Source organism: Lepus europaeus, chromosome 6 (genome assembly GCF_033115175.1).
Source record: "Lepus europaeus isolate LE1 chromosome 6, mLepTim1.pri, whole genome shotgun sequence".
NCBI classification, from domain to species: Eukaryota; Metazoa; Chordata; class Mammalia; order Lagomorpha; family Leporidae; genus Lepus; species Lepus europaeus.
The window spans coordinates 86,592,479-86,614,488 of NC_084832.1; the positions used below are offsets into that span (position 1 = coordinate 86,592,479).

Here is a 22,010-nt window from a genome sequence, read left to right on the forward strand (position 1 = left end):
TGAACATACAGCTGCAGTCCCGGTAATTCCAGGCTTCACTATGACCACAGGTGGAGTTGTGACCTGTCTGGCTTTCCTCTGCTACATCAAGGAATGGGGGTGACTCCCTTCTCCACGTACCTATTTGTGTTTCTTAGAGTGATTGCTCATTGACAGCAATTGCCTATATTTCTAATGGGGATTTTTTTCATGGTGATACCTAATTTTTCAATTTTCTTGTAAGTTTTCAGTTTTGTGTTTTTACTCCTGTGTTGTTTAGAGGATATTGACCTTTTTCATGAATGACTTTTATTTGTCTTGCTTAGAAAGCATATTTTGGGGCCGGCGCCGTGGCTTAACAGGCTAATCCTCCGCCTTGCAGCGCCGGCACTCCGGGTTCTAGTCCCGGTCGGGGCGCCGGATTCTATCCCAGTTGCCCCTCTTCCAGGCCAGCTCTCTGCTATGGCCCGGGAAGGCAGTGGAGGATGGCCCAAGTGCTTGGGCCCTGCACCCGCATGGGAGACCAGGAGAAGCACCTGGCTCCTGGCTTCGGATCAGCGCAATGAGCCGGCCGCAGCGGCCATTGGAGGGTGAACCAACAGCAAAAAGGAAGACCTTTCTCTCTGTCTCTCTCTCACTATCCACTCTGCCTGTCAAAAAAAAAAAAAAACAAAAAAAACAAAACAAAACAAAAACAAAAAAACAAAAAAAAAAAGAAAGCATATTTTGGCTTTTGTTTTGGGTTTATTAGGTTTAGTCTTTTGTGATTACAGTTCCAAAATTGTTGGGATTTTGATTAAAATTGCATGAAATATATAGATTAGTTTGCCTAAGAATTAATATTTTCATTTATATCTTGTCTTACATATAGAACATAGCATACTATATTTGTTCAGCTCTTCATCTTTTTATTATTTTTTAAGGCTTATTTATTTGAAAGAGTTAGAGAGAGAGATCTCTTACACCCCAGTGGCTGCAATGGCCGGGAGTGGGCCAGGCTGAATCGAGAAGCCAGGAGTTTCTTCCAGGTCTCCAATGTGGGGTGCAAGGGCCCAAGAACTTGGACCATCTTCTGCTGCTTTCCCAGGCCATTAGCAGTGAGATGGATCAGAAGCAGAGCAGCTAAGACTTGCATCGGTACTCATGTGGGATATTGGCACTGAAGGTTATGGCTTAACGTGCTGCACTATAGCACAAGCCCCTCAGCTGTTCATCTTTAAACCAGGGTTTTTTCTTCAGATAGATCTTGCTTATTTCTTTTCAATGTACAAGGGTACTTCAAAATTCATGGAAAATGCTTTTCATGGCGGGGAGCAGGGGTGACTATACATGGGTTTCAAAATTTTTGTACCCAATTGAATTCAAGTTCTCCACAAACTTTTTTTTTTTTTTTTTTTAATTTTATTTGAGAGGTAGAATTACAGAGAGTGAGAGGGAGAGACAGAAAGAAAGGTCTTCCTTCCATTGGTTCACTCCCCAGATGGTTGCAAAGGCCAGAGCTGTGCTGATCTGAAGCCAGGAGCCAGGTGTCTCTTCCTGGTCTGCCCCATGGGTGCAGGAGCCCACACACTTGGGCCATCTTCTACTACTTTCCCAAGCCACAGCAGAGAGCTGGGTTGGAAGAGGAGCAGCAGCTGGGACTAGAACTGGCACCCATATGGGGTGCCGGCACTGCAGGCGGAGGATTAAACCACTGTGCCACAGCCCTGGCCCCTCCACAAACTTTTTGAAGTACGCTTGAATTCCTATAGGTTTTCTGATATTTTGTTATCTTACTGTGGTTATTATGGTCTTTTTTCACTCTCTTTTCTAACTTTTATATGGCCATAGCTGCTTCTCACTGTGTGTTGCCTCTTAATGCAATTCCTTTAACTCTGATCATTGTGAAGCCACTTGCTTTAGATTTTCTAGTTAGAAAATTTGATCCTTTGCTCCCAAAAAATTTACTGTTTATTTTATATCTTGTACACATGTTGATATGCCTTAAGAACTTAACACAGGAATATTGAAAAATTTCACAACATATAAAAAGACAGTCCAAAGATTTTTAGTATCTGATTGTTTATTAGGATAATGTAATGAAAAAGCAAAGCAGATGCCTAAATCAATGCATTTTAGTGATTTCACATTGAAGTATCTTAGGTAAAAAGACTTGGTTCTGAAATTGTTCTGAATGAAAATTAACAAGTTTTTCTCTTTAATGAAACCAACCAAGGATTCCAGTGGGATGACACTGGTCATGCTTGCTGCTGCAGGCGGGCAAGATGACCTCCTGCGACTCCTCATCACCAAAGGAGCCAAAGTGAACGGGCGGCAGAAGAATGGAACCACGGCCCTCATCCACGCTGCAGAGAAGGTCCGTGACTTGGCTGCTCTGCTGTCAGCGTCCCAGTGACGTGATTCCGTAGTGAAGTGTGGTGCCCTTGGTGGGGTTTTAATCATCAGGACCAGTTTGTAACCAAATTTCCAAAATGTGATTGGTCCAGTTGCAACTAATTTATCATGAAAAGGCCTCTGAAGTAACTACATTAATTTCAGTTTTAGCTAATTTCAGCATCTTTTCTGACTGAAATTTAGTATTTCTTTTGGTCCATGATTTGAAATATAGATTCTAAAAGATTTATTTATTTGAGATGCAGAGTTACAGACAAAAAGAGGAGTCTGCCATCTGCTGGTTCATTTCCCAAATGGTTGCAACAACAGGAGCTGGGCCAGTCTGAAGCCAAGAGCTTCTTCTGGGTCTCCCACGTGGGTGCAAGGGCCCAAGAACTTGGACAATCTTCTGCTGCTTTCCCAGGCCTTCAGCAGGGATATTGACCAGAAGTGGAGCAGCTGGGACTTGAACTGGTGCCCATGTGGGATGCCAGTATTGTAGGTGGAGGCTTAACCTACTATGATTTTTAAGGGAGCTATGTTCAAACCTCAGGTGGTACTTGCTTGCGTTAGGATATGAGAACACTGGCCAGCAGTCACTCTCTTGGGAAACAATCTATTGAGTATTTTTCCTGATGAACAAAAATTTCATATGCATTTTAAAACTGGGTTTGTTTATTTTAATAGAACTTTTTAACAACAGTGGCTATTCTTTTGGAAGCCGGAGCTTTTGTCAATGTCCAGCAGAGCAATGGTGAGACTGCACTCATGAAGGTAAGTCCTGCATGCGATCATTCTTTTGTGTACTACTGGTGGGGGATCATGTGGGCACTTGCCACAGCCAGGCCCAGCGTGGAGGACAGGACAGTCTCTGGAACCCAGCACCTGGCAGATAAGCAGAAGAGGTGGCCACAGAGCAGCCCTTAGGGCTTGGTGTGGTCCGTACTATGATTTAGAGCAGGCACAGAAGTACCCCTGAGCTCAGTCTAGTGAGCCCAGGACACACAGGTCAGGGGCAGTTGGGGTTGGGTGTGTCAGGAACTGGAGCAGGACGGGAAACCATAGTTCCAGCAGGGGCAGAGACCCGAGAGCAGGAAGAGAGCATGAGGTATGGACTGGTTTGCAGATACCTGTAATTATGTATTCATGTATTTGAGAGGGAGTTTCCATGTGCCTGAGATGAGGGAACAAAGCTGTGAGCTGGGAACTTAATCCAGGTTTCCCACATGGGTTGCAGGAACCTAAACACTTAAGCCATCATTACTGTTCCAGGGTCTGGTCCTCGTTAGCAGGGAGCTGCAGCCAAGAACAAATGCATGTTTCTGATACGGAATGCAGGTCCTAACGGGCACCTTAATTGAGAAGCCAGAGGCCCACCTTGCGGATATTTTGAGTGGAAGGTTGGAGCCCTCACTGCCCCATACATTGCTGTCACCCCTTCCTGTGTGACAGTTTTGCATTTGCCTCCCTTGAGTCCCAGCTCAGTCCTGCTCTGTGGCAGCTCTCAGTTTGTGGCCTAAGGTGCTGTTAGGACATAGGAGAGGCAGACCTCTGCTGGGAGAGGTCCATCTTCCTGTCTCCTCCCAGGAAGGCGGCTTTCTGTCACCCCTGCCTTGAGCATGTCTGTACGGTCCCAGTCTGTCATGAGTAGGCAGAATAGGCCTGGCACTCAGTCTGGTCCTTTTTTTTTTTTTAAGATTTTATTTATTTATTTGGGAGGTAGTTACAGACAGTGAGAGGGAGAGACAGAGGTCTTCCATCTGCTGGTTCACTCCCAGATGGACGCAATGGCTGGAGCTGTGCCAATGCGAAGCCAGGAGCCTCCTCCAGGTCTCTCACATGGGTGCAGGGGCCCAAGTACTTGGGCCATCTTCTACTGCTTTCCCAGGCCACAGCAGAGAGCTGGGTTAGAAGAGGAGGAGCAGCCGGGACTAGAACTGGCGCCCATATGGGATGCCGGCACTGCAGGCGGAGGATTAACCCACTGCACCAAAGCGCCAGCCCCTCAGACTGGTCTTTGATCCTGTTCTGCAGGCCCAGACCACCTGCCCCTGACCTCTGGCCACACTTGGAATGTAAACTTCACTCACTGCTTTGTGTTTATTTCATCTTTGGTTCACAGAAATGCTGACTGTTCAGGAGAGTGAGCTTGGCTTTTAAAAAATGTGATTCTGTTACTGGTGTCCATGTGGAGCAAAAGGGGGCTCCTCAGAGTATCTTCTCAAACATCGCCAGGTCCATCCGGATAGCAGATGCCTACACGTCTGTGCAGCCAGTAGGGCACGGGGCAGGGTCCACAGCCTCCAAAGGAACTGGGAACTCCCCCTGAGGGCAGCAGCACAGGGTGGCTCAGGAAGGCCTGGTGTTTGTCTGTCTTGGGATTTGAAAGATCCTTTTTGAAACTGCCCATTTCTTGAAGATTCAGCCACTGAAGTTAATCAAACACAGTACAGAGGATCTGTGCCATTCTCTGAATAAAAAGGAGCACAACACCTGCAGAAGCCGGACCCCAGGTTTTCTTGCCCCTCCTCATCCTCCCTTCCCAGAGAACTGCCAGGAGTATGTGGAGAAAGAGACCAACTCTGGTAGGATCATAGTTCACAATTAAATAACCATTGCTGTTTCCCTCCCCGACCTAGGCCTGTAAAAGAGGAAATTCAGATATTGTACGACTTGTCATTGAATGCGGGGCAGACTGCAACATTTTGTCAAAGCATCAGAACAGTGCTCTGCATTTCGCAAAGCAGTCCAACAATGTGCTTGTGTATGACTTGCTGAAGAACCACTTAGAGACGTAAGTATGAGGTGACTATGCCATGGTTAAGTCACAGATTATTTGAACACATCAGAATAGCCTATATAACTTCTCAGGAAAAGATTAAGTGCAAATCCTGATGGATTTCTGTCCCCAGATCACAAATTTACTAAGTGGCATTTAAATGATGTTCAAAATTATCAAAATCTTAGAAAATTTCAAAGTGAACACTGGCATATCTAGGAATATGTTTAAAAATCTTAAGTCTGCTCTTATTTGGTTAGCACTTTCTTAGACCCGTGTAAACTTTTTTCTTAATAGACTGTACAGCAATTTTAGTTTCATAGCAAAATTGAGTGGAAGGTATAGAGATTTCCCGAATGCCCCATTCTCGGTACACATACAGCAGGTCTTTCGAGTGTCCCACACTTGCGGCACATCTGTGACAACCCAAGAACGTATGCTGACACATCATCACTAGAGTTCGTAGTTGGCGTATCCCTCGAGGTGTTGCACATTCTGTGGGCTTAGCAAGTGTATGCTGACATGTATTGCCATCTGCCGTTCACTGCCTGAAGAATCCTCTGTATTCCATGCAACCACTGGCAACCACTGATTTTTTGTTTTAACCATCTCCGTAGTTTTGCCCTTTCCAGAGTAGTTGGAGTGAGATATTATTTGGGCCTCTCAGATTAGTTTCTTTCTGCTAGGAATAGGCAGATAAGGTTCCTTCCATGGCTTTTCGTGGCTTGATAACTTACACTAATATTCCGTTGTCTGTATGTACTGTAGTTTATTCAAGTTATTCTCTAAATTAGACTTCATTCTATTATAAGGTCATACTTAATAACACAGATGGTTCAGTGTTTTTAATTACCTGAGGAGTCTTTTGGCAACACTGCTCAGAAATTACAGATGGTAGCTCACTCCAGGCGGGTGCTTATTGTTCATGTGACAGGAGTCCTCGCGTAGGCCACCTGGGGGCAGTGGCCACTCTCCTCTCCTGGTCTTCTGTACTTAGGAAATGACTTGGATCTTCATGCCTATGATTACTCCAATTCCAGGTGTACCATCCACATTCTAAGCAAAAATTAAGGTAAATTTTAGACAAGAGACATAAAAGGCAAAGGCCAAAAAAGCACTGCCGGCCTCCAACCAGGCACATGGCATGAGGTACTGAAGGAATTCTAGGAAGCCACCTGTCCTGTCCCTTATACACAGAGCCAGCCAGGTCAGCCACCAGCCTTCCTGGTTTGCCCAGGACAGAGGATACGAATTTCTGATTTTCTGTGCAGTCAGCTGGGGTCGTGTAGACAGCACGAGGAAGACTTGCCCTCTTGGAATTTCAGGCTCAGTGAGAGGACAGCAGTAAGATGCTAGGTGCTGTACAGAAATAGAGCAGGGAAGGAGGTGCGGGCAGAGTTCAAGTCTTGTTTGTTTTTCCTTCCCAAGTTTCGCTTATTTGAAAGGCATGTGTCAGAGGAGAGGGAGAGATTGATCGATCGATCGATCAATTGATTGCTCTTCCAATCTGCTGGTTCACTCCCCAAATGGCAATAATAGCAAAGTGTCCAGGAGCCTTGGACTCCATCTGGGTTTCCCACACCCAAGCCTTGCCTTCCCAGGCACATTAGCAGGAAGGTGTGAAGTACACTAGCTGGCACTCTAGTATGGGATGCTGGCATCATAAGTGGCACCATAACCTGTCCACTCTACCACAGCCTAGCCCCTTGATTGTCAAAGGTTGACCTGGGAAGGCCACACTGGTATTCAACAGTCTAATAATTGATAGCTGAGGTCTTTTTCTAATGTTATTAACCATTTTTCCTGTCCTGTCTCGTCAGACTCTCAAGAGTGGCTGAAGAGACAATAAGGGATTATTTTGAAGCTCGCCTTGCTCTGCTAGAACCTGTTTTCCCAATAGCATGCCATCGGCTCTGTGAGGGGCCAGATTTTTCCACAGATTTCCATTATAAACCCCCACAGAACATACCAGAAGGTAAGCCTCTACACAGAAGCCATTCTTTGCACAAAACCTAAGGAAGTAATTACAACAAGAGTTAGCAGGGGCATGCTCACAAATGTTCGCTGAGCTGCTGCATGGGATGCCCGGTCCCCTGTCAGACTGCCTGCCTTGAGGCCTGACTGCTCTGCTTCTGCTGCAGCTTCCAGATAACGGGCCCCAGCACTTGGGTTCCTGATACCCATGTCAGAGACCCAGATGGATTTGCGGCTCCTGGTTTTGGAGCTATGGGCCCTGGCTATTGTAGGCATTTGGTAAGTGATGCAGCAGATGGAAGATGTCTCTGCTTCTCCCTCTCCATCACTCTACCTTCAAATAATGAAAAAAATAAACAACAGAACTGTTCTGGTGAAGAAAGTGACATTCAACGTACTAATTAAAGAAAAAATAGCCTTGGTGTTTCGTGAACTTGGCATTAAAGAATCCTGATTTGTTGCATGGACTATTTACATAGCCCACGTGCACTTCCAGTTGTGAGCACCAGCAGCAGTAAGCGTGTCAGTTGACAGTACCTCTTGCTTGCTGTGCCTTGCACAACTGGGCTACTCAATTTTATTCTGCACGTGTATCATGTCTGCATCTACCAGAAGTTTTATTTATATGAAATCTTGCTAGAAAAAGATGCCCTGTCCCTGTCATCCTCAATCCAGTGGATTTTCCTCAGAGGACGCCCTGAGGTCTAGCCTTTCTGAGTATCAGCCTTCTCCTTGGTAAAGCTTTAGGCTGCAAGCACACAGACATTTTACATATACAGACCTTGGCTTCCGCAGGGGCTGTTTGTGCTTAAGAACTGGATAAACATGTTTAAAAAATGTTGTCAGCCAAAGATTGATTTATTTTAAAGGCAGAGTAAGAGAAGATGACATGGGGGCAGGCATTGTGGCGTAGCAGTAAAGCCCTCCATATGGACACTGGTTAGAGTCCCAGCTGCTTCACTTCCAGGCCAGCTCTCTGCACTGGCCTGGGAAAGCAGAAGAAGATGGCCCAAGCGCTCGGGCTTATGCATCCATGTGAGGGACCTGGAGGAGGCTCCAGGCTCCTGGCTTTGGATCAGCCCAGCTCTGGCTGTTGTGACCATTTGGAGAGTGGGCCAGCAGATGAAGGACTTCTCTCTGCCTCTCTGTAACTCTGCTTTTGGAGTGAATGAATAAATCTTTAAGAGAGAGAGAAGGCCAGCGCCACAGCTCAATAGGCTAATCCTCCACCTGCGGCACCGGCACACCAGGTTCTAGTCCTGGTCAGGGTGCCAGATTCTGTCCTGGTTGCTCCTCTTCCAGTCCAGCTCTCTGCTGTGGCCAGGGAGTGCAGTGGAGGATGGCCCAAGTCCTTGGGCCCTGCACCCGCATGGGAGACCAGGAGAAGCACCTGGCTCCTGGCTTTGGGTCAGCGCCGTGTGCCGGCCACAGTGGCCACTGAGGAGTGAACCAACAGCAAAGGAAGACCTTTCTCTCTGTCTCTCTCTCTCTCACTGTCCAGCCACTCTGCCTATTAAAAAAAAAGAGAGAGAGAGAGAGAAGACAGAAAAATCCCTGGTTCACTCCCCAAATGGCTGGAGTTTGTAAAACTCCATCCAAGCCTAGCAGGGTCCCAAGTAGTTACTCCTTTTCCAGGCATACTAGCAGGGAGCTGGATCAGAAATGGAACAGTCATTCTGCTGCAGAATGCTGGTGTCACAGATGGCAGCTTAACCCAGAGTGCCACTGTGCCTTGTTGGCTGGGAAGAAAATTATAGTGAAACAGCTCTTAGCAATTTGATTAGAGTCCCTTATGTCACTTTCTATGAAATACAAATATTTATGTCAAGAGTAAAACTGACTGACAAACTTAGATTTAACTCATTTTGACTGGGAGAAATACAAACATGACCTTAAGAAGAGAATCTTCTGGGTTTCACTGTAGACCCCAGTCCCCATTTGGGCTGCCTGGCCTGTAGCAGCCTGCTCTGGGAGTACCACCCTTGGACTCCATTTGCTTTTTTGTAGTGGGATTTGAGTGCAAGACAGAGTAAGACAGTCCCTGCGTCTTGATCCTTGTCCTCTCCTGTGATCCTTAGTGCTCTCAGCAGGGAAGCTGCATTGCCAAGCTAGAAGAAGGAACAATTTTTTTCCTGGGACTAGGACAAATGGTTTCTGGGGGGTCTCTCAAAGTCTCTTCTTGATAACTGGCCTAGATCACTATTTGATCAAAGTCTAGATTTTTAACATGACTTTGTTTTCAAAGATGAATTTCATGGGGCCGGCGCTGGGCGTGGCAGGTAAAGCTGCTGCCTTCAGTGCTGGCATCCCATATGGGTACCGGTTTGTGTCCCAGCTGTTCCACTTCTGATCCAGGTATGTGCTATGGCCTAGGAAAGCAGTGCAAGATGGCCCAAGCCCTTGGGCCCCTGCACCCCTGTGGTAGACCCTGAAAAAGCTCCTGGATTCAGATCAGCTCAGCTTTAGCCTTTACATTTGGGAGAGTGAACCAGCCTCTCTATAACTCTGCCTTTCGAATAAATAAACCTTTAAAAAAAAAGATGAATTTCAGGTATTTGGGATATTGAATAAAGTTTCACACTGTATGCCAACACTCAGAGGGAGGGCAGGCATCCCAAGCAGTGGTGTAATAATGTGCTGTGCTACAACACCAGCTGTGACAACAACTTTTAGATAACAGTTACACAAAGTCTTTCTCAGGAGCTATCATAGGGACTTGGAGGAAAATGGCTGTGGCTTTGAAAACTGCCAGGTGACAGACACAAACTGAGACTGGGCATCAGGGTGGGTGGGTAAGCCAATCTGCTCAGGGCACTGGTAATAACCTCACATTTCCCCTACTCAGGCTCTGGTATCCTGCTCTTTATTTTCCATGCAAACTTTCTGGGTAAAGAAGTTATTGCTCGGCTCTGTGGACCATGCAGTGTACAAGCTGTTGTTCTAAATGATAAATTTCAACTTCCTGTTTTTCTGGTAAGATTTTCTGTAGTTTCTAAAGTATAGGTCACTTAATTTTCAATTAATACATAATTGATCCAGTGGTATACTTAAAGCCAAATTTTCCTGAATTTTCTAAGTGTTTCTAAATGTTTGGTTTTTTTGAATATAAATTCTTGGGGCTCAAGAAACATAAATTGGAAACATTCCGATTTTAAATATTATGCTTTCTGTTTAACATTGGTCATAATTATGCTGACTTCTATTGTATAATTAATCTATTTGTATAAGTATATTTTAATATCACAAAATTTTTTCTCAAATATTTGAACACATTCCTTTTTTGCCACTTTTGGAATTCTTTCCTTGGGCTAAATTCAGCAAAATTAAGAATATATGGACACTACTGCTTATATGTTCTGTATTTATCTGGATTTTGTTGGAGAGAAAAGAATTTAGAGCACATTGACTCATATGAAATTAAAAAAGTTATTCTTTTATACCATTAGAGTCTTAGTAATTTCTTTTGCCTGTTTAAAATCGTTATTATAGTCTAGAAGTAGCAGTTCATCTTAAAAATACTGCCTTTTTTCTGTCTTTTCCACTATAGGATAGTCATTTTGTTTACTCATTCAGCCCTGTTGCGGGCCCCAATAAACTCTTCATAAGGTTGACGGAAGCACCCTCAGCAAAGGTGAAATCCTTTCTTCATACTGTTTTCTCAAATTGTTATGCCAGGTTATGTTATCATTAGAAAAAAATTTCAAGAATGTCACAGTGTCCCTTCCTCCTGCCAAGTACAGTGTGCACACATGTACTGGAGACAAGTATGCCAGGGTGGTGATGCTGGGTACACTATAAAGCCCAAATGTAAATAATATGGCAAGATCAGGGCCAAGGCTGTGTCTGGCAAGAGCAGCTCTCCAGCTGTGTTGAGTCCTGTCCTGAGCTTTTGAGTAGTATTGCCAGAAGGTCACTGATGTCTCTGTGACAGGAAGCTCGATTGAAATGCTATCTGATAATAGCTATTGGATGACCTCAGTCATGAACACGTGCAGTTTTTATTAAAATCACAGTAATGTGTGAACTAATAACCAAGTCAGTGACTCCGGCTGTTGCTCACACACACTACTTCTCTCTTCCTAGGTCAAGTTGCTGATAGGTGCATACAGAGTGCAGCTGCAGTGACCCCACAAGAAGGACTGGATGAAGTTCTCAGATGTACCCCTAAATTCTATCTTGGGAGCAGTTTGGAATTCTTCTGGCACATCTTTCAAATGTCAGGTTTCATCTGTGAACCCCTTGCAGTTTTAGCCTGTCATCTATTATAGTTTGTAAGGGGGCATGGTGGCCCTAATACGTTATAAAATACAGAAGTAAGTATGGGTGCCGTATTTGGAAACTTCAACAATGTGTCCAGACTGTATATTTGATTTTTTTCCACAATGTGGAATGATATGCATGAGGATTATTTAACAAAGTAAGTTTTTTTATTACTTGAAATTTTCTACTAGCCCTGGTGAATTTCTGTGCTTAAAAAAAGAAAAAGCTAAGTGTAAAGCAACTGATCAAAGCAAGAGAGGCATGTTACAGTCAAGTTACTGAATAAATGTGGATTTGCTGCCCCGAAGGATGACTAACCCCATCCAACATGGTGATGGGAGGGAGGTCTGATTTCTTGCTAAGACAGTCTCCACACATGGCCTTATCCTTTCATAAGGTAACAAGGGTCTAAGAAGCAGCAAGAATGTAAACAGGACATAATAAAGCTTAAAAGAGATCTGCTTATTCTCAGACTAAATAATTTTGAAATGGTAGCTCCTGTGCCTGTCTGCAGCACTCAGTGAGCCTTGCCGTGCTGGCTGCTGTGTTAGATCAACACTGTTTCCCGTAAGTTACTGCCTCTGTAGGTGACACCAGAGGTGTCATCCTTGGTCCATCCTTCCACTGAGGTATTTGGCAAATACACATGAAGCCCTTTCTGGATTAAGGAAGTTTTCTGAGTGCAACATTATGGTTGATCCATTGTGTACACATATCAGAGAACCATTTTTACTGTACAGCTTGAAACTGCTTTTTCCTATGCATTTCTCAATAAAAGACACTTCATATTTCGAGCTTCAGGATTCCAATGTGGGCACTGACTGTGTGGTTTACTAGCTCAATGATGGCTGGGAGTAGACTTTTTCAACTAAACTGAATCATGTACTGACTGCATTTCATAGGTTTCAGGGGGCTGAGCTGGAAATTCCAGGAGATTTGAGTTAGTAACAGTGCAGGTCAGAACTCTAAGTGACTCAGTAATCTCCAACTGGGTAATAGAATGAATTTTTAAATGCATGCCTTATCAAGAAAGCAGAACTAAGATACACATTAAGTAGAAAATTTATAGTTCCTTTAAGAGTTTAGACTGAGAAATACAGAAGCTGACAAGGATTACAGGTGTTACTGTTACCTGAATAACAATGTGTCTACTAGGAATACAGCAGAGCCATGCAATTGAATATAGTTTTTTAGCTCTAACACTTAGCTTCTGGACAGCCAGGTAAACAGCCCATGTCTCTCTGAGTGGGTAAGTAAAAGTACGGAAGTGGTGGAATTTCTGCTTTCTTATGGATGGCAAGGACATCCATAAGCTAGACAGTCTTGCCTCCAGAACTATTCCTTCCGGGTGTGCAGATTCTCTGCTGTACCTAGTGCTGCTGTTTTGCCATTTGAATTAGAAACATTTTTAAAAAGGTATGAGCCTTGAGCCCGGTGCTGTGGCTCACTTGGCAAATCCTGCGCTTGTGGCGCCAGCATCCCATATAGGTGCCGGGTTCTAGTCCCGGTTGCTCCTCTTCCAGTCCAGCTCTCTGCTGTGGCCCAGGAGGGCATTGGAGGAGGGCCCAAGTGCTTGGGCCCCTGTACCTGCATGGGAGACCAGGAAGAAGGGCCTGGCTCTTGGCTTTGGATCGGCGTGGCGCCAGCCGTAGCAGCCATTTGGGGGATGAGCCAACATAAGGAAGACCTTTTTCTCTCTCTCACTCTCTGTAACTCTACTTGTCAAATAAATAAATAAATAATCTTAAAAAAAAAAAAAAAGTATGAGTCTGATTCCTCAGGAGAGCAAAACAATTCTCAAGCAGCCCCAGCAGATTTGCTTGCAACTGCAGGTCAAGGCCAAAGCAATCCCCTTGTCCAGTAAAGGTAGAAAGAATTTTCAACTTCTATCCTGATCCTCTTCACCCACTAGCCTAGGAGGATCAGAGGTCAGTATCTGAAGCTTTCTAAGTCTTTTTACATGTTTTACATTTCTGAACAAACATCCTAATGTTTGGGACCCTGCCACCCACATGGGAGACCAGGATTGAGTTCCCAGCTCCTGGATTTAATATGCCCCAGACCTGGCTGTTGTGGCCACTTGATGTGTTTGATGATGTGTTTCTGTTATCTTTCAAATAAATAAATCTTTAAAGGGGGGAGTGGGGGGTGGAGATCCCATCCCCAGGCAACAGATGGGGCCTGTGAATATGCTTTCTTAGCAAATTCCTAGATGATAATGCTGGGTTAGGTGCCAGGTATGAGAAGCATAGCACAAGACTAATTCTCTAGAACTGGGTAATAGTATACAAAATAGCTCTTAAGTTTTACACTGCACCAGGTCAAAATATTTTTTAATTCCTCAAAAGTACAGAGTCATCAGGGCTTCTCAAACAACATGTAGATAGAAACCCTGGAAGGTCTTGTTAATATGGACATTCGGGTTCTGTAGGACTCTGTCCTACTTGCAGCAGCTGCATTTCCAAAAAGTTTTCAGTGATGCCACCCCTGGTCCCCAGCATCATATATGTAGCAGTACAACATTTATCTTCACCAGATCAAATGGCACACCGGGTTCTAATCCCGGTTGGGGCGCCGGACTCTATCCCGGTTGCCCCTCTTCCAGGCCAGCTCTCTGCTATAGCCCAGGAAGGCAGTGGAGGATGGCCCAAGTGCTTGGGCCCTGCACCCGCATGGGAGACCAGGAGAAGCACCTGACTCCTGGCTTCGGATCAGCGAGATATGCCGGCCGCAGCGGCCATTGGAGGATGAACCAACAGCACTCACTATCCACTCTGCCTGGCAAAAAATAAATAAATAAATAAATAAATAAATCAGAATTTGAAGCAGAAAATATGCCAGCTAGCCTTGCTTACAGACAGGCTTCATCCACACTGTTCTCAAGTATTCTATTAAAACCCTGGGACCAGGGCTGGCGCTGTGGTACAGCAGGTTAACGCCCTAGCCTGCAGTGCCCATATGGGCACCGGTTCAAGACTTGGCTGCTCCACTTCCAATCCAGCTCTCTGCTGTGGCCTGGGAAAGCAGTGGAAGATGGCCCAAGTCCTTGGGGCCCTGCACCCTCATGGGAGACCCAGAGGAAGCTCCTGGCTCCTGGCTTCGCATCAGCGCAGCTCCGGCCATTGCAGCCAATTAAGGAGTGAACCATCAGATGGAAGACCTCTCTGTCTCTCTCTCTCTACCTCTCCTCTCTCTGTGTAACTTTCAAATAAATAAATCTTTAAAGAAAAAATAAAACCCTGGGTCCAGTATGTTCACTGTAGTCTAAAGGATTGGAATCAGGAAGACTGATAAAAGAAAACGAACTTGAAGAACTTTGACAAAATAAGAATAGATGCCAACTGACCTGAAGGGGAGCATGTGTTGAGCTTTCCTGGTTTTCAGACTTCTGAATTTCTCTAGAAGCTGCTGAACTTAGGTAGCTTCAGCCACGTTTCCTTTTCTCCCCCTAGAAATACAACAAAATCAGATTCAGCCTTTTAAAACCTGGTTTCAAGAACGGATGTCTGGCGTAGCGGTGAAGACTCCACTTGGGATGTCTCCATCCTGTGACTGAAGTGCGGGGGTTCAGCTCTGCTCCCAATTCCAGCTCCTTCCTAATACACACACTGGGAACAGCAGGTGACAGCAGGAGTGGGAGACCCAGACTAAGTTCTCATCTGGCCAGTGGATGAGCCAGGATAAAATGAAAATTAGTTTTTACAATGTTTTAAGTTTATTCTGTGTGAAATACTTCAAGTCAGTAAATAGTTTTTCCATAAAACATTTTCTATGAATGTCTTGAACAGCTTTCCTGCACCTATAAAATTTTACTAGTAATTTAAAATGATTCACTGATAACCTAATACTCCTCAATGAAACCCAATATAAAATATTAAATACAAGGGATTTCCAAAAAATTCATGGAAAATGTACATAGTGAAAACACTTTGAGGACTTCAATTTTTTCGCAGCAAAATGAAAAATACTTTTTGAAAGTATTTGCATGTTTCAAAACAAAGTATACCGTAAATCAGTGCACTTATGTTTATATTTCTACCTGTAACTAGCACTCTGCTACAAGATATTTCACGAGGCCTGCTCCTAAATCCAGTTGTACTCATAAGTTAGTTTTTCATTTACTTATGCATATTCCTTTGATAAAGTTAAGGATGACAAAAAGTAGAACCATAGATTAACTGGATAACAGGATTATTTAAGTCTTCTCAACAACACAATGACATACATACTTTAAACCTTTTCTACTTGTCAGACATACCAATTTGCAATTTACACGAAATTCTATTGACACTGCGAAAAGTAATCTGAGAAATTTAGCCAAGTTCTAGTTGTCAAAATTATTAATTATTCTTAATATTTAACAGTCAAACACAATCCCTTGAGTTCTGCTTAAACAGTCTTAAAAAGAAGTGATAAGGTTTAACTGTAATCAGGACTAACACAATGAGCTACTATACAGGCACTATTTGGGGATTTTTAAAAATCTGTTAAGGGCAGAAAAGTTGATAGGACAGAAGGACTTAATATTTTCTGATCTTGAGGCTGGCATTGTGGCACAATGGTAAAGCCTTCACCTGCGATGCCAGCGAGCTCTGGCTGCTCAGCACTCTGCTAGTGTATCAGGGAAACAACAGCAGATGACCCAAGTACCTAGGTGCCAGCCAACCACGTGGGGAAACCCAGATGGAGTTCCAGGCTCCTGAGCAGCCACGCCTTTGCAGCCATTTGGTCTCTCTCCTCTTCCTTGCTCATTGAATCTCTCCTCCCTCTCCTTTTCTCCCCCTGCCACCCCACTTCTCTGTCACTCTGCCTGTCAAATAAATACAAAATTTTTATTTAAAGGTAAAAAAGTTTCCTTTAACTGCATCCTAAGATTGAAATATAACTGGTCAGTGCTACATACACTTCTCTGGTAACTAAACAAACAAAAAAAATTAAAGCTTCATTCTAAAGGGAATATTCAGCTATGAAACAATACACAGTATTCTCCCAGCCTTAAAGATGCCCTCTCTTCTCCAGGGTAGAAACTTCTCATCATTCATGCATGACATTTCATGCAACAGATAAATCATATACAGAAACTGAAAGGAAGGGATGTGGGGCCGGCGCTGTAGCGCAGCAGGTTAACACCCTGGCCTGAAGTGCCGGCATCCCATATGGGTGCCGGTTCTAGTCCCAGCTGCTCCTCTTCCAATCCAGCTCTCTGCTATGGCCTGGGAAAGCAGTAGAAGATGGCCCAACTACTTGGGCCCCTGCACCCACGTGGGAGAGCCGGAAGAAGCTCCTGGCTCCTGGCTTCGGATCGGCGCAGCTCTTGCCATTGCGGCCAACTGGGGAGTGAACTATCGGACAGAAGACCTCTCTCTCTGCCTCTCTTCTCTCTGTTTAACTCTGACTTTCAAATAAATAAATCTTTTTAAAAAAAGAAAGGAAGGGATGTATAAAATATATTAATCCACTGTACAATGAGGCTGAGTTATTCAAATTATAACATGAATGTTACAATTCAAACAAGATTTTTAATGGCATTGAAAAACAGCTTGATACAATGGTACTTCAAAAAGTTTAAGGAAAATGGAATTAAAGGTTTATCTTGATTGAAATAATTTTTAAATCTGTGTATGAGAAATCTTCAAAACGTTAATGAAAAATGCTTATTTTTTTAAAAAGGAATGTACTTAAAATTTTTTGCACCAAAATTTATCTTTTATTTTATTTATTTATTTATTTTGACAGGCAGAGTGGATAGTGAGAGAGAGAGAGACAGAGAGAAAGGTCTTCCTTTTTGCCGTTGGTTCACCCTCCAATGGCCGCTGCGGCCGGCACATCTGGCTGATCCGAAGCCAGGAGCCAGGTGCTTCTCCTGGTCTCCCGTGGGGTGCAGGGCCCAAGCACCTGGGCCATCCTCCACTGCCTTCCCGGGCCATAGCAGAGAGCTGGCCTGGAAGAGGAGCAACCAGGACAGAATCCGGCGCCCCGACTGGGTCTAGAACCCGGTGTGCCGGCGCTGCAGGCAGAGGATTAGCCTATGAGCCGTGGCGCTGGCCCCAAAATTTATCTTTTAACTAATTCCATCTGTCATGAACATTGTGCAGTGTTCCTGAGATCTTCAAAGAGGGAAATGGCATGTGACTGAGTGATAATACAGTGGGAAAAAAGATTAAAAAATTCAAGTCAATTATTTTCCAAGGAAACATTGACAAAATGCCCATGAAAACAGCAGAGATATAAGGCATTTGACAATAATATATCTACATGATTCTCCTTTTTGATATATGACATCAGTGCAAGAACAAATGATTTAACATCCCAGGATATAATTTCAGTTAACTGAACAACTAAGTATATAGCATTAGTACAGAAGCTCCATCTTCTAGCCAGTATTTTAAAAAAAATAAATAAATAATGTGAAGGAATATTCACTTCTGGATTCCCCATCATCTGGCTCTTCAGGATTCTAATAAAGCCATTACTGCTCAAACTGATTTTACATCACAGGTCAAAGAGACAGCCATGAAACCACCCAACCTAAATAAACATCAATAAAGGCATGGTGATTAAAGAGCAACTGAATAGCAAAGAAAGTATATGACAAAGTATTCAAAACCAAATTAAATTGAAAATGCAAACTTTAAAATCACAATGAGATGACTATATTTTCACTAGAATAGCTAAAATTAACATGACTGACAGGGGTGACAAGGACACAGAACAACAGAAATCCTGTACATGACTTAGAACACTGGAAAACTGGCAGTTCCTAAGTAACATACATACACTTACCCTATACTTAGCAATTTTGTTGCCAGATACTTTCAACAAGAGAAATAAACATGAGAGCCCCAAATTGGAAACCCTAGTACATCAATAAAAAGATCAGACAAAATGTGGCATATTCATTTAATTCAGAAACATGGAAACCACTGGTCTATACAATAACATAGACAAATTTTAAAAGCAGTATACTGGGGCCTGCACCGTGGTGCAATGGTTTAAGACACGGGCTGCAGTAAAGGCATTCCACATCGGTGCCAATTTGAGACCCAGCTGCTCCACTTCCCCGTTGCTCCCCGTTGATGGGCCTGGGAAGGCAACAGAGAATGGCCCAAGTGCTTGGGCCCCTGCACCCATGTAGGAAGACCTGGAGGAAGCTTCTGGCTCCTGACTTCTGCCTGGCCCAGTTCTGGCCATTATGGTCACTTGGGGAGTGAGCCAGAGGATAGACGATCTCTCTGTCTTTTCTAACTGGCTTTCAAATAAATAAATAACTTTTTGTAAATAAATCTTAAAAACAAAAAGTATACTGTGGGGCATGGCATAGCAAGTAAAGCTACTGCAGTCTGCTCCAGTTTCAATCTAGCTCCCTGCTAATGCAGTTGAGAAAGCATCAGGGGATGGCCCAAGTCTTTGGGTCCCTGAACCCAGAGATCTGGAGGAGCCTGGCCCAAACACAACTGTCATGGCCATTTAGGCACAAGCACTTTGGACCATATTCTGCTTTTCCCGGGCCATTAGTGCAGAGTTGGACCAGAAGGGGAGCAGCTGGGACATGAATTGGCACCCGTATGGCATGCTGGCAACAAAGGTGGCAGCTTTATCTGCAGTGCCACACCACCAGCTCGGATTTTCACTCCCTAAATGTCCTCAATGGCTCGGGCTGGAGCTGGGAGCTGGGAATGCAATCCAGGTCTCCCAGATGGCCCAGTGTCTTGGGCCATCATCTCTGCCTCTCGGTGTCTTTAACAGGAAGCTGGAGGTTAACAGCCAGAGCTGGTATGGATGTAAGGTACATTGCATATGTGGTTGAGTGTTTTAACCAGTGTCTTAATCACGAAGGCAAGTTTCCCTTGGTTTGAATTTCATATAAATGGAATATTACAATATGTGCTTTTAAAAATTATTTTATTATATGTTTTTTTTAAAAGATTTATTTCTTTGAAAGGCAGAGTTAGAGAGAGGAAGAGAAAGGAACACAGAGGGATCTTCCATCCACTGGTTCACTCCCCCAAATGGCCACAACAGCTAGGGCTGGGCCAGCCCAAAGCCAAGAGCCTGGAGAGTTGTCCAAGTATCCAACATGGGTGCAGGGGCCCAAACATTTTGGCCATCCACTGCCTTCCCAGAGATGCCAGCAGAGAGCTGGATAGGAAGTTGAACAGCCAGAACTTGAACTAGTGCTCACATGGAATGCTGGTGTGACAGGCAGCAGTCTTACCAGACACACTACAAAGCCAGCCCCAACACAGTTACTGATTTAACATATCAACCACGTTCATCTGTCATGAAAGGGCACTGGAAATGAATTATCAAATGACATTTAACAGTTTATTTTTACTATATACTTAAAACCACTTAAAAATAGCATCTATTTTGAAGGTGATGTAAAACAGCTTAGTACAGAAACACTTCTTGCACAATTCATTATATAATCATGCACAGAAAAAATTCCAAAATGCTGTAATAAGGAAAATTACTCAAATATCAAATTCTGCTGCTAGCTGCTGATCATTTATTTAAATGCAAGAGTGAAACGTGCTAAATGTAATCACTGATGAGGCAAGAGGATCTTTTCCTCTACTACGTCTTCCTCACTGGAGTACATGACTTCTGAACTAGAAATGTATGCCAACAATAATGCATTAGGACTGTTAAATGTTTTAGCAGAACAGGATGCCAGCACATCTAAAAAGGGACTACAGGGGCAGCTGGTTGATGCAGTGGGTTAACACTGAGTCCCAGTTACTCTGCTTCCAATCCAACTTCCTGCCAATGCATTCTGGATGAAGAGATGATGGCTAAGGGACTTGCACCCTTGCCACCCACGGGAAAGACCCAGATTAAGTTCTGGGCTTCTAACTGAGGCCTAGCCCAGGCCCAGATTATGTGAGCATTTGCAGAGTGAACCAGCAGATATAAGATTTATATCTGTCTCAGTGCCTTTCAAGTACATAAAAACTGAAGAAATTAAAAGGTACATTGAAATCTAAAAACCGGAGAGTTTAAAAAAATCTCACATTTTAAAATGTACAATATCCCATTTATTGGCTGCCACAAGGTCTACGAAATGTAGAAAATACAAAACTAAGTCACAAGAAAAGGTGTATAGTCTAAATCTTGTGTCTCAGCAAAACTGTTTTCCTGCTTTCACTTCATTCATAAATGCCATGTCCTCCCATCAGCAAAAGCTCCTGGTACCTGCACCCACTATAGCTCATTAGAGTACAACATCTTTTTAAAAAATTTATTTATCTATTTATTTAATTTGGAAGGTAGAGTTAAAGAGAGAGGGAAGGAGCCAGAGGGAGGAAGAGACAGAAGAAGATATCTTCCATCCGCTGGCTCACGCCCCAAATGCCACAATGGCTAGATCTGGGTCGGTCTGAAACCAGCAGCCAGGAGTTCCTCCGAATCTCCCATGTGGGTGCAGGGGCCCAAGAATGCTTTCCAAGGTGCATTTGGAGGGAGCTGGGTAGGAAATGGAGCAGCTGGGATTCAAATCGGCACCCATATGGGATGCTCATGCCACAGATGAGATGTGAATCTTCAGGAAATTCACCTTTTTTAAAAATGTTATTTCTTACTTTCAGTCACAATCAGGGCTTATTAAATCACTGCCAAGGGCTAGAATTATAGCACAAGTGGTAAAGCTGCCACCTTGGACACCGACACCCACATGCCAGCTCCACTTCTGACCCAACTCTCTGCTATGGCATGGGAAAGTAGCGGAAGACGGCCCAAGTACTTCACCTTCAGCTACTACACCCATGTGGGAGACCCGGAAGCAGCTCCCAGCTTTGGTCTGGCCCAGCCTTGGATACTGTTGCCATCTGGGAAGTTAACCAGCACACGAAATTCTCCCTCTCTCCGTAACTCTGCCTTTCAAATAATTAAAATAAATCTGAGAAATCCCATTTTGATTCTGTAATTCCATTGTGACCTTGGACAAATTGCCTGTTTACTGATTCAGCAGAAGCACAGAAACACTTTCTGAGTCTTCATAACTTAATAGTCTCCCTTACTATCTCAGACAGCATGAGAATTGCACATTCGGTAAGAATCACTCTAACAGAAACAGAATTAGAATTTACCTAAAAATGTTCACACACTAATACAGTCACAACGACTACAGAAGAACAAGAAAGTGTACAGCCTCAAATCTGCAGTAGAGGAATGACTGGACAGGGGCACATGGCCACTGCGGCCAAATAAAGGCTGAAATAAATCTGGACATTCAACCACTATAAATGTTCTTTTGTTTTGTGAACATCTACTTACATATAATGACTGAAAAACAGGAAACAGAAAATATTTTACCTCAGGGTCAAAATTTAGACTTGACTAACTTCCCAAAGCATCCTTTCTCATAATTCTATGGGTTCCAACAGAGGGCATTTTTCCCCTAGAGATTCTGTCAGTATTATACAGGAACTTCCCTTTTATAGACCGCTAATGCTATAACCATTGTGTTTTTCTTCTTTTTTCTCTCTCCCCACTTCTATTTTTATTTATTTATTTATTCATTTATTTGACAGGCAGAGTGGATAGTGAGAGACAGAGAGAAAGGGCTTTTGCCATTGGTTCACCCTCCAATGGCTGCCGCGCTGATCCAAAGCCAGGAGCCAGGTGCTTCTCCTGGTCTCCCATG

General features: G+C 43.8%; 1 protein-coding gene across 2 annotated transcripts in view; it reads left to right on the forward strand.

Annotated features, from left to right (window-relative positions):
* Positions 1-13,079, forward strand: part of MPHOSPH8 (M-phase phosphoprotein 8) — a 37,482-nt gene extending 24,403 nt beyond the window's left edge. The window contains exons 8-14 of one of the 2 annotated variants that reach the window (XM_062194496.1): positions 2,195-2,335; positions 3,040-3,126; positions 4,992-5,146; positions 6,952-7,106; positions 9,951-10,078; positions 10,653-10,736; positions 11,189-13,079. In XM_062194496.1, coding sequence (XP_062050480.1) covers positions 2,195-2,335; positions 3,040-3,126; positions 4,992-5,146; positions 6,952-7,106; positions 9,951-10,078; positions 10,653-10,736; positions 11,189-11,230 — 792 coding nt within the window. In that variant the 3' untranslated portion in view covers positions 11,231-13,079. The remainder of the gene's footprint in view (positions 1-2,194; positions 2,336-3,039; positions 3,127-4,991; positions 5,147-6,951; positions 7,107-9,950; positions 10,079-10,652; positions 10,737-11,188) is intronic. The other variant, XM_062194497.1, reaches the window with a different exon arrangement.
* The last annotated feature ends 8,931 nt before the right edge of the window (positions 13,080-22,010 follow it).